The sequence below is a fragment of the Eptatretus burgeri genome, chromosome 3 (assembly GCF_056783735.1).
Source record: "Eptatretus burgeri isolate ZD-2024b chromosome 3, Ebu_testis_v1, whole genome shotgun sequence".
In the NCBI taxonomy this organism is placed as follows: Eukaryota; Metazoa; Chordata; class Myxini; order Myxiniformes; family Myxinidae; genus Eptatretus; species Eptatretus burgeri.
In genome coordinates this window covers 34,487,479-34,500,568 of record NC_140963.1, presented here as the reverse complement: position 1 = coordinate 34,500,568, position 13,090 = coordinate 34,487,479, and the positions used below count along the sequence as shown (strand labels likewise).

Here is a 13,090-nt window from a genome sequence, read left to right as displayed (position 1 = left end):
TAGAAATTGAAGTCATGTAATCATAGATTTGCTGTGTTAATTGTAGACTACATCTGGGCTTCATGAATCATGTGTTTTTTCATGAAATCTAGGGAAGCTCATGAGGACAGAGGCATTCAGCTCATTGTTTCTCTGAAAAGAATGTCTACTCTTGCCATGTCTGATGTTAATTGTAACAACATTGTTATGTTGCTAGTAGTAGGCCTATATATGTTATCATGCTCTGTAAATAAATGGGTATAATGGAATAAAATTTTGAATTGTTGACCTCCTCCCCCCTCCCCCGTAATGCAAGTCTAACTGGCTATGATTATAATCTTGATATTCTATACACCCATTGGAATTCACTAAAATGTGACACATTGCACTTTGCCTTTCAGCCTCAAGTTAGATCATTCAAAGTCTACCAATGGCAGAACTCATTACCAATGGTCAAGTCTACCAATGAGCTACAGTTCGGGGAAAAAAAGGAAGAGTCCATCATTTCCCAAAACTGACTTTGGTTGCTGCATAATATGTCAGAAGACGATTACGGACCCTTTGCAGCAAGCAACTGACAATGGATACGCCACGCTGTTGTATGCAGTGACACATCGCAATGATGGCATTGCTGACCGTCTCCGAGATGATGTCATTTGCAGAGATACATTTCTTGATAAACAGCCGAAATACCACCGAAGGTGCCGCAATACGTACACGAACAAGAAAACGGTGGATCAAAAAAAAACGTGAAAAGACATTAAATAATGAACTTGAGGCCAAAAATCAATGTGCACCTCATGTCACCAGATCTTCATCTTCAACACGGGAATTCACGAAGGTATGTTTCGCCTGTGGAAAGAAGAGGGATAGAAAGAGCGAGCGCAAACTGATCCTTGTCGCAACAAAAGACCGGGAGGACGCCATATTGAGAAAGGCAAAAGAGTTGGATGACTTTGCGATGCTTCACATGATACAGGGACATGGTGAACGTTGTACAGACTTAATTGCCAATGACTTTCGTCATCATAAATCATGCTTGACATTATATTTGTTGAAAAGTAGGCCTAGTAGTACTGAGCAAGATCAGCCAATTGATTCGGAGCAGAGAGTCGATGAGTATGAACGTGCATTTAAAGAAACTGTGTCAAAAGTTGAAGACAAATTGTTGAATGAGAATACTGTATTCTTTGTTTCTCAATTGCGTGACATGGTCAGGCAAAGGTTGTCGGATAGACAGGTTAATCATGCAATACAGTATGGTTCAAACCAACTGGTAAGGCAATTAGAAAACTATTTTGGGGACAAGATCATCATTGTTCCCCTGGTGGGTACCTCACGGTTGGTGGGTTCTTCTAGTTTATCCCTGTCAACTGTTTTGTCTGAAGTGAAACAGCTCAAAGGCAAGCTTGAAGAATGGGAATATCTTGATGAAGAAGATGATGAGCCTGATGAGAAAAATGGAGACAGAGGAAGAGATGTTCATGTTCAATTCCAGCGAGAATCATTTATCACAGCAAAGGCAATTCGAAGACAGGTGAAGGAAATCAGGCCCTAGGATGAGGCAGATGATGCAGAAAACCTTGATCTGGATATATCTTACCAAGCAGCCAAAAAAATAAAAAAAATAAAAAAAAAATAAAAAAAAAAATAAAAAACTTGTTCCTACGGACTTGTACAATCACTTGTCATGGATGCTTCATGATGTACCCTTTGATGTCGGACCTGACGGTTGTGTTCCACTGAGTCAGAAACACGAACAGGTTTTGAACATTGGTCAGAATGCCATTGCGGGTATGTCTACTATACTGACACCAAAACAGGTTGGCACTGCCCTGCACATTATGAAACAGACACGGAGCAAGGATACTGTTACCCTACTCAATAGATTTGGAAATTGTATTGGTTATCACGATGCTCAGCGGTATATCTCCACCATGGCATCGAGAGCAGAGGGACAACTTGAGGAGAAAGGTTATTTCATACCTGAAAACATCAGCCAAGGATTTTTTACCCACTTCGCCATCGACAACTTGGATTTTCATGAGAATACTGTAGACAGAAAGACCACACATGGAACCACGCATATCATATGCCAGTACCGGCCCATCTCTGATGACAGTACCCATGCCAGGTCACTGCCTGTGCCCCTGAATAAGTCTCGCAAGCTTAGTTTGAGTTCTAATGTGCCTTTTGTAACTAAGTAAAGTATGCTCACTTTGACTGACCCCCAGAAAAGTCGTTCATTAAGCAGAATGAAACTTGTTCCCAAAGCTCAATCAGATGAATGTACATGTCGTGCAGTTAGGTGTAACTTCCTGTTCAATGTCTGCCATGCTGGATCGACAGATCTGTTGGATTTCGTCCATGAACTAAAGCCAACAAGTTGGAGACAATTTCACGAGGTGATGATAAAAGAAACCACCGAAGCGACTGTCCTTGGCTTGGTCCATTTTTCCCAGAGTCCCCAACAAACCCTGACGTTGTTGTAGAATCGGTCGATTCCTGTCTCGCAGTATCACGGCTTGAGTTAGGACAAGAAGACTGTGTTCTCACGTGTGATCAAGCCATATATGAAATTGTGTTGGCGCTTCGAAAGAAACACCCAGAAAAGTATGCATATGTGATCATACGCATGGGAGGATTCCACATTGCTATGAATTTTCTTGGTGCGATCGGTCATCTGATAAAACAGACAGGCATAGAGGATATGCTGGTTGCGGGGAATGTTTGTCGGCTGGGGACAACAAACAAGTTGCTAGAAGGAAAAGACTACTATGCTATGGTTCATGCTCATGCAATAGTTGAAAGGGCAATGTTCAGTTTTCTTTGGGAATCCTTTGAGGCATGGGTACTTCAACAGGGGAATGACACTGATAATTTCTCCTCCCTCTCTACCCACATAGGTGCAATCTGCAAGGCCATCAATGAAGATAGTCACGATGATGCAAGGCGAGCTTTTGGAGGAACAGAGTCAACACTAGATGGCGTGAGGAAGAGGCTGAATGAATTCATCCAGATGAATGTGACGTCTTCGACTGGCAGGTTATGGATAATGTACTTTGAAATGATTGGAATCCTGAATAAATTCATAGCTGCTGAACGAGCAGGAATTTGGGATATGCACATACAAGCGAAAGAGGAAATGCTTCCATACATAGTTGCTGCTGGACACAGCAAATACACGTCTTGCCTGTCCCACTATCTATCCACCATGAAGGAATTACCACCAGATGTTCAATCAGAGTTTGAGAAAGGGAACTTCACTGTTCGTAAGCAGCCAGGAAAGTTTAATGGAGTCTGGTCCGATATGGCCCTTGAGCAGACTTGCAATAAAGACGCCAAGACGAAACTGTTCCAGGGAATCGCCCAAAGACCCGAGACAATATCCAAGTACCTGAAAGCATTGCCTAGCATGACGGCAGCCTCCGAGAAAGTACTATTGATGGCGCACCTGAAACAAGACCCTCATCGAACAGGTGAATTGAGCACTTCGGAGAGGGATCTGCAACAAGTGCAGAACATCAAGTCTGTTGTAACCGAAAAGATGATGAACCCTTTTCAACAATCAAATGATGCGGAACTTGTCAACATATCCACGGGTCAAGTTTCACAGTCACTTGAATTGATCGAAGCAAAGGAGAAAGGATTTAAGGCACTCGCCAAGGCTGAGGCAGAAGACTCTGTAAAAGTTGAGCCTGTTACACTGAAGACGTTCGTTGAAAAGGTGAAAAAGAAATCAATACTTCAACAAACGAAACAACTGTACATTGAAGAGAGTTCTGTCGTCTGCAACCTCTGCTTTGCTGAAAGCCTAGGACATAAAGAGAAAGTCGACGCCTTTTCACATGAGTGGGCAGAATATCCCAGTTCACTTTTCACACCAGACGAGCTACATCCATCGGGTTTCTCAATGAGAAAGGGCAACAAGTCTGATTATGCTTAAGGCCACGATTGGATCTCAATGGAAGGAACTTGAGCAACTGCCAAATGTAGTCAGGGACAGGCTATTTCATTGACCTTATGGCCTTCGTTCAGCGCTATCAGGAACTTGGGAGCGCTACATTCGAAGAGCTATCAGCAAAGTACCTTGAAAAGATCTTGTGTCTTAGACCAAAGGATTGTCAGATTGTCCATATTGTTGGTGATCGCTATGATGTCATCCCTCAGAAAAGCTTGAAGATTGAGGAGAGAATGCGAAGAAGCAAAACGGCAAAGAAGACGACAACCTTCATCCCTCATGACCACCTACAGCTCCCATCATGGAAGGGTTTTGTCTCAAACCACGAAAACAAGGAACATCTCCAACAGTACCTTTCAACGACATGGATGACAAATCACCAGGGAATACCAGTAGGATGCACCTTGATACTGGGAGGCATGACTCTGGGACCAGCCATGATGTTGACAAATCATGGGACGTCGGAACTTGACTGCTTGGGATGTGATGAACACGAGGAGGCTGATAGACGAATCTTTGCTCACATTGCATACTCAGCAAAGGAACAAGGATGCAAGAGGGTAATCATCCAAGCCACAGACACAGATATCTTGATGATGGGCATCTACCATGTTTCGAGGGTGCAAGGCTTAGAGAAACTCTGGATGCAGAAGCAGAACATCTTCATTCCATGCCATGTTATTTCTAGATTTCTGACAAGCAATTATACAAATATCACAAGTTCATCTTTACTCTTGGCATATGCAATCACCGGCTGTGACACAGTCAGCTACATTTTCCATTGTGGGAAAAAACGTGCATTGAAAGTGGCATTGGACTGTGGAAAGATCCTTGAGCCAGTTGCACAGTATGGAATTCCTGATGAGCATGAGCGTATTGAAATATCAGAAGCCATATCAGAGTCCGCACGGAAATACATATACACACTATATGGGGAAAAGGACTTCTCTGGATCTATGGGTGAGCTACGATATCATCTGTTTCAAACAAAGAAATATGACCTCCAATCATTGCCACCGACCAGCGATGCATTTCAATTTCACATCATGAGGGCTCTGTACCAAATGTTACTTTGGAAACGTGCCACGCTGGCCAATCCGTTGCTACCGGATCCTACAGACTTTGGTAGGAATACCAAGAAAGGATACCTGCTGGCTACGCTAATGACAAAGCCATCCAAACCAGGCCTTCTTTCAACAAGATGCAAATGCTGCAAAGACAAATGCAGATCACATTGCCCTTGCTGAAAGGCCAAAGTGTCGTGCACCATGGCTTGTAACTGCTGTGGGGATCCACTGATGTGCACGCTTATGGAAGAGAAGAATGAAGATATTCTATGAACATGAACATATTGCTCTAGATCCATGATTCATCATCAGTCATCATCATCGACATCAGCTGATCAGTCAACCTAATTAATACATTGTACATGTACTCTCATCAGTATGTTTACTGGTTTTAGCCAAAAGTGATTGAATTAGTGTTACTATAAATGGTATCCCATTCTTTCAATAATTGTCTTTGAGTACTGGTTGGGAAAGGTGTACAATGGTGTTTACCGATATTGAAAATAATACTGAAAATGTGTTGAATTTTACAGAAAATACTGATAATGTGAACGAGTGTACCTGACTGGAATTTGTAGGGTGGACAGCTCAGACATTGTAGCTAAAATAGCTAGTTCACAAGCTGGTGGTTCATAAGTCTATTAAACCCCATGTCTAAACAGCTTTCAGTGTTATGCATTGCCAAGGGCTTGGGTTGAATTTTTTCATTACTCTAAAGCAAGGAGGTAGAAACTAGTAAATGTACCCAAAGGGTTCATATGGAACATCCAGAAGGGGTTAATATATGCAACTAAAGGGGTAAATAGGTTGAAATTGGTCAATTGATACCTTCTGACAATGTCGAGTCATGTTTTGGTCAAGTAATTAGCGAATAATAACTTTTATGAGAAAAAGCCGACTTTTGCCATTTTTGCGATTCTGATCATAGACATAAAGGGGTTAATTCTCAAATTCTCTGTATCCACTTAACATGGATTGATTATCCAAAACTTTGTTAAATAGTACTCTTAAATTTGTGTTTGTGTCATTCATTTCTATTTATTGGTTTGGGTACAGCAGCTCCATTTATACCCCATGGCCCCTAGATTTTCACCTGACCCTTCCGAGCGTGACCTTTTGACCCCTCAACCTGCACTCAGTGACTCCTTCAAAAAGTTTCTCCTTCCAAATTGTAGCGCAGCCCAAACCCTTTCTTCTGATAACTAAAATGTTGGTAAACAACAATAGGAACATGTTCAAATAATGAATTCCATTTCCCCTACCCCTAATTTTTGGGCCGAATTTCGTCATGGTGACATGATAAATCGAGCCAGATGAGCACTTTCGCAAGAGAGTTGGCCGAGCAGGCCACCCCAGTCATGTGCGCCAAGGTCCAATCTACAAAAAACAGAGGACAAAAGTATGTTCTTTCATGACTTCCCCTCTCCAAGTTTCTGGGCTCTGGCACCCCTACTATAAGCTAACATTTTGGGAATTAATGGCACAAAATTTTTTTTATCAAGGATTGTTGTTTTTATTCCTCAGGGTGAAACTTCAAGGTCGATGATGGAGGGGTAAATGTTGTCCGATTGGAAAAAAAAAAAAAAGTTCACCAGGAGAGTTTTCTCGACTATTCCAATGAATCCCGGGGGTTGGAGCTTAAAAGATCCGAAGTTGAGGAATAAGGACCAACCTAATCTTCATGCTTCATGACATATTTCGTGCCACAACACATGCATGGGTTACATCTACAGAAAGATGATAGGCAGTTAACAGCGACTGTAAAATGATACATGCAATGTAATTGTGTTTGATTTTATCTCATTGCAGGAATCATGTGCGCAAAGATCTACAATTTCTACCCAATTTCAATATACATATATTTGAATCAATTGCTTTTTCTTTGATTTTCAGATAATGATGACCGAATTCCAGCGGCACAAGACACCACTATAATTATAATGGATGAAGCAGAGGTACAAGCAAAGAAGGCAAAGATAGATGTCCAAACATGTATTGTATGCTCCAAAGAGTCTTTGAGGAATGAATTTACAAAACCTCAAGATGAACAATCTTGGCTCGCGCTTCAAGAGGCTGCAAAACTTAGACAGTTCGAACCTATCCTCAAGTTTGTACATGACTATCTCACGGAAATACCAGATGTATACTATCATAGGAAATGTAGAGCAGAGTTCACTCATAAGAAATCATTAGCGAGTCTGTCAAAACAACAAACTTTTGTAGATGAAGCTGGCCCCTCCAATCAGCGCCAATCTACACGAGAAGTTAGTGCCACACCGTCAAGGGTCCATGATAAATTGTGCATAATTTGTGAGACAAACTAAATACGTGAAAGGAACAAGGACTCGCGATCCTCTGAGAGTGGCTGTAGAACTCAGGGCTGACCAAACAGTTTGTGATGTTGCAATGAAGCGCCTGGATGAAAGAATACTTTCTGTAACATCAAGAGACATTGTCGCGGCAGAAGCATACTATCACCGAACTTGCTACAAAGACTATACACGCCCAGAGAAATGTCTCACCATAAAGGACAAAAAAGAAGATCCTTACCATGCTATAGACTATAGAGAAATGTGCTTTGAATATGGTGTTTAGTTCCATTCGAAGTGATATTTGAGCCCCTAAGAACCATACCGGGCCATCCCACCTTTTTTCTGAAATTGAATTATGAATGTCTTCAGGTGCACAAAACTGATACCTTTCAGGGCCAAAATGGGCCAACCCATCAGAATATATTATGATATGGATATAAGCAAAAAACCTCTCTGGCTCTGTTAATATGCATATGACTTGCCAGAGCCTGAATGCCAGAGCCATCCCACATTTTCCCCATGATTCCATGTAAACATGGCGGCCATACATCTGACAGATGCTGCGTATTTTATCCTTAGGTATTTTTTATTGTCATTAGCTCATTGTGACACAGGAGACTGAGAACTTTGAGTCCCTTTTTCTCAAAAGTACACCAAGATGGGATGGCCCGGTATGGTTCTTAGGGGCTCATTTTTTCTAACCCGCGAATTGTTTCCCTTAAGGAACTATGTTCCAAGCTTGTTTCGTTCTTCCAACAAAATGGTATAGATGTTAACCAGTCAACGAAAAATCACTTGCGACGGAACCTCGAGATGGAATTTGGAGATTCATTACATTTCTTCACGGTTGGCCGCCGAGTATATATCAGACCAGATAATTTGACAGCCGAATCAATCTTTGTTGAATAGGTAACTTTGAAAAACAAACTTGATGCATATGATGAAGAGCAAACATATCACTCTTTGGTAGAACAAGTGGCCTTTGGGACCTTTGGGTCCCAAACCCAAATAGGTCCAAAGAACGACCTTTGGGACAAAATAAAACAAGGCATCAGTAACCAGCCATACACCCCCCCCCCCATCCCGATGAACTGAACACACAATATTTTTCCCCACCTGCTTCCTTGGTGCAGTTTTTGAATGCCTTACTTTCTGAAAGACAAGATCCTACAGCTCGTGTCAACAGACTCACATGGTCTTTTGCATAGGACATTGTAAGTGCTGTGACAAGCGGGGAGGTACTGACTCCAAAGCACATTCCAGTTGCTTGGGCCATCAAAACTCTTACAGGTAATGTTGAACTGATCAACATATTGAACAGGCTTGGTAATGCGTGTTCATACTCTCGCTTAGAGGAAATAGACACAGCACTATGTTTGGGGAAGCTGGAAAGTGTTGAGTTTGCCAAAGTGCCTCTTCCCATGTGTGTACACCCCTCTGTCCCTACAGTCCTTGCCTTTGACAATATCGATAGACAAGAGGAAGTCTTAAGTGGAGCAGGAACCTCACATCGCATTAATGGTATCATTGTTCAGCCAACATCCTCATCATGTGCACCACCAAAACCAGCCATGACTGCCAACAAGAAGGTAAAGAAGCGCACAATAAAGCCACCAGAAGCACAACTCCCAATATGTTCTTGGGAAAAGGAGCAGTCCGCCCGCAATTGTACCATCTGAACTGACTACAGCTCTTGAACATGCAGCACTGACAGCACGTCCAAGGAACTTATTGTGGGTCTTGGTGCGTGTGCATGATACATCTGATCAAACAACAAGTTCTTGGATGGGATTTAATATCTTGACAAGTGAACAAAAACAAGTTACAGCAGATGCAATCGGATATCTGCCAACAATTAACGCACCCGTAACTGAATTATCAACCGTCCAGGAAATCTTGCGACAGTCTATTTCTATCCAATCATCTCTACAGCTTCACAACATTGCAGTCGTCTTTGATCGGGCATTGTACGCAAAGGCCACAGAAATTGCATGGAAACATCCGGAACAGTATGGGGCACTCAAGCTGATGATGCGGAACTTCCATTCGATCTGCAACTTGATGTCCACAATTGGCAATATATTTGGGGATGCTGGACTCCGAGACCTGGCTGTGGAATCAGGAGTCATTGCCGAAGGATCAATCAACAAGGTCCTTGAGGGGAAACAGTATAACCGGGCTGTCCGCCTTCATAAACTGACATATGAAATGCTGATGAGGTTAGCATGGTCAGGCTTTGAAGAATGGCTGGAGACTAACCATGCTGAAGCTCTTCCGAAGTACAATGACACTATTCTTGACATTTATGAGGTTCGCCAGAATGTTTGCCGTGCCACACATGATGCTGCTATGACTGACGAGTCCTGCCAGACGATTCTTCATTTGTTCCTCACTTACCTTAATATTTTAAGACATGAGAGAGGTAAACTTGCAGCTTTTTGGATGACATAGATAGAGATGGTTGATATTCTACTTGGATTATTGCATGCTGACAGAGAAGGTGACTGGCCCCTCCATCTTTCCTGCATCCAAAGTACGATTCCTTGGTGCTTTGCCATGGACAAAATCAATTATGCGAGATATCTTCCCGTCTATTATTCCCAGATGTCACGTTTGCAGGAAACCTGCCCAGCATTGTACGACCACTTTCTCAATGGTGGATTCTCTGTTCAGCTGAGAAATGCAAATCCATCCACCAGAATTGCTATGGACCAGACCACTGAGGAGACGGTCAACAAGGATACCCAGATGGCAGGAGGGACCCGTGGCTTCAGTCTCAAACCAGGTGCGGTGTCGCATTACTACCTCACAGCTGAACATCGTGCAAGAGCACTGAGGAAACTATGGCAAGAGATCTCGTCAGGGTCGTGGGATCACAAGGCATACTGATCTTGAAAAGACCCGCATAAAGAGAGATGAATCGGATGTTGCATCAATGGTCGATGTCTTGGAAAACAATTGGAAAAACCCTTTTGGAAAGGATCCATCCGATCAAGTGAGCATTTCGACTGGGACAGTTGTGTTTCCTGAGGTATCCACTGACCTGTTGGCAGCACGTGAGAAAGGAGAACACGCCTACAAAGAATTCGAACAGCAACGGCTTCAAAAGGGAGATTGTTTCCATGACCCAATTAAGAAAATAAAGTTGAAGACCTTCAGTGCAATGAAGAGTAAACCAATCAAAGGAACAACTAAAGAGATTGTCATGAAAGCTGACCGAAGGTTGTTTGCGAACATGGTTCTCATTGCTCAAAGCAGAAAACTGGAAATGCGTGATGTCCTGTCTCATCCACTTGGACCTTTACCCTGGGCATTATCAAATGGTGATGGTACAATGAAGAAAACAAACAAGGCTGTATTGTCAAAGCACCTTGAGAGCAAAGTGTTATCAGTAGAAGAAGTCCCTCATCCGAGTGCTACACTCATAGATGCCATGGGACTCATGAATAAATTGCACGGTGAGAATCGAACATTCAGTGAACTCTCAGATCACGTTTTCTCACAAATGCTCCATGGTGGCCACGGAAGTGACAGAATGGATGTGGTCTTTGATGTATACCATTCCGAATCAATCAAATCTGCAGAACGCATTGAGCATGGTTCAACAGAAGGAATAGCATTCAGCAACATAATGCCATGTCACAAGATCAAGAATTGGAGGCGGATTCTATCATGCACTGAGAGCAAGAACAAGTTGACTGCATTTCTCGCAGAAAGCTGGAAGGAACAGAAGTGTAGAGAGAATCTCGGAAACAAATGCATGTTTGTCACATCTAGTGATAGGTGCATCAAGCTTACTGAAGGTGGTTGGCAAGAAATTGATGACCTTCAATCCAAACAGGAAGAGGCCGACATACGCATCTTGCTACTTGCCAAACATGCTGCAGAAACCATCCCAGCATTAGTTTGCGTCACTGAGGACACAGATGTCTTCATCATTTGCCTCGGACTAAGCCAAGATGTGAACAGCAAAATATTCATCAGACGTGGATCTAAGTCATCTGTTAGGCTTGTAGATATCACTAAACTGGCTGCTGCACTGGGCAGAGATGTATGTACAGCACTGATGGGACTACATCCATGTACTGGCTGTGACACCATAAGTGCATTTGCAGGTCAAGGAAAGCTGAAAGCTTTGAAAATCCTCCTTCATGAACAAAAGTTCATAGATGCCTTTGCAACACTTGGAACCAGCTGGAATGTTACGAATGAGTTGTTCTGCATCATCGAAGAGTTTGTCTGTCAACTTTACTGTCGCAACACGAAAATCATTAAAGTTAATGAACTTAGGTATCAAATGTTCCACAGTAGAAGAGGGGAGATCGAATCCGCACAGCTTCCACCATGTGAGGACACGCTCACACAGCACACACGTCGAGCAAACTACCAGGTGGCCATCTGGCGATGGAGTTTAGTAAATTCTCCTGATACTCCTAACCCCAACCAAGAGCATGGATGGACGACAAGTGTAGATGGCAGCCTCGTGATCAAGTGGATGACAGGATCCCCGGCTCCCGAAGTTGTTCTCAGTTTGCTGTCATGCAAATGCGCTCGGTCTTGTCTGCCAAGCGACTGCACATGCATCGTTCATGGTCTGAAGTGCACAGCTGCCTGCAAGTTGCCAACATGTTCTAACATGGCTAGTGATGATGATGAGCCAGAGCACGACCAGCAGGACTCGTCAGACAGTGACGACGAGTGAGAGCACTGAAATAACAGGAATATATGTGTAGAAAATTCCAATATCATTGGAGGAAAAGATAAATTGTGACCTATTTTCTCATTTATCTCAGAATCTAGCGGACCGATTTTTACACAAATTGTACTGGCATGTGTGAAATAACATACTTAACATATCTTGTTAAGGATTGTATATGCCTCAGATCAATCGTTGCTAAGTTAGAGTCAAATTTCCGAAATATGCTTAAAAGTGGTAGCCATTTTCCAAAATGGCCGCCAAAAGCGTGTTTGGCTTCTCTTTCCAGATGTCAATCACATTTCTTAATTCACTATAGACATCATACAAACTGAAAAATATAGTGGCTTTTAGTCCCCCATTTCTGGTAGTCAACTCCAAAATTTCAATGCCTGTCTCATGGACTATAAGGGTGGACAAGGAGACCTATGTGCGAGGAATCTGTGAGGGGGTAGAGCACCACCTGTGGTCAAGTGATTCTCGTCCTGCATACAGGAGAATTAGCGCATTGTGTTCATCCAAGCCCGTCCCACGGTATACTGCACTTAGAGCGGAGGGTGGTAGGCTCTAGAGTCTAGACAGAGGAGTCTGAAGTAAAGCCCCACTGGGCCAGTTACTTTGAGCGGCTGTACCAGTCTGATCCATCAGCTGTCAAGTTGGATGTCAGGGGTGTTACTCTCCCTACTGCTGACCCTCCAATCAACTGTGATCCACCTTTGTTTGTGGAAACACAGACTGCGGTGAACCAGTTGAAATGGGGAAAAGCTCCTGGGCTCTGTGGTATCCATGCTGAACTTCTCAAGGCTGGTGAAAATGCTGTACTCGTGTCATTGCATGCAGTCCTGTGCTCTGCCTGGAACACAGGCATCATCACAACTGATGGAAGAGGGGCCTTGTTGTCCCTCTCTGGAAAGGGAATGGTGATCGTCAGGAGTGCAACAACTACCGAGGGGTGACATTGCTCTCAGTACCGGGCAAGGTCTTTTCTCGGATAATTCTCGATAGGGTTCACCACCATCTGCTTGAGCACCAGCATCCACAGGACTTAGGCTTTACACGAAAGAGGTCAACATTG

At 43.1% G+C, this 13,090-nt stretch overlaps 2 protein-coding genes and 2 pseudogenes across 2 annotated transcripts in view; 3 read left to right on the top strand and 1 right to left on the bottom strand.

Moving 5' to 3' along the window:
* The window catches only part of LOC147029657 (diamine oxidase [copper-containing]-like), a 37,769-nt gene that overhangs the window by 2,212 nt on the left and 22,467 nt on the right, over positions 1–13,090 (bottom strand). The gene's annotated exons all lie outside the window — the stretch shown is intronic.
* Positions 6,723–7,802, top strand: LOC147029660 (uncharacterized; annotated as a pseudogene).
* LOC147029659 (uncharacterized) lies at positions 7,855–10,208 on the top strand (annotated as a pseudogene).
* LOC147029658 (uncharacterized) lies at positions 10,255–12,633 on the top strand. Its single transcript, XM_085872017.1, has one exon. The coding sequence runs from the start codon at positions 10,255–10,257 to the stop codon at positions 12,019–12,021; it is 1,767 nt and encodes a 588-aa protein (XP_085728143.1). The 3' UTR covers positions 12,022–12,633.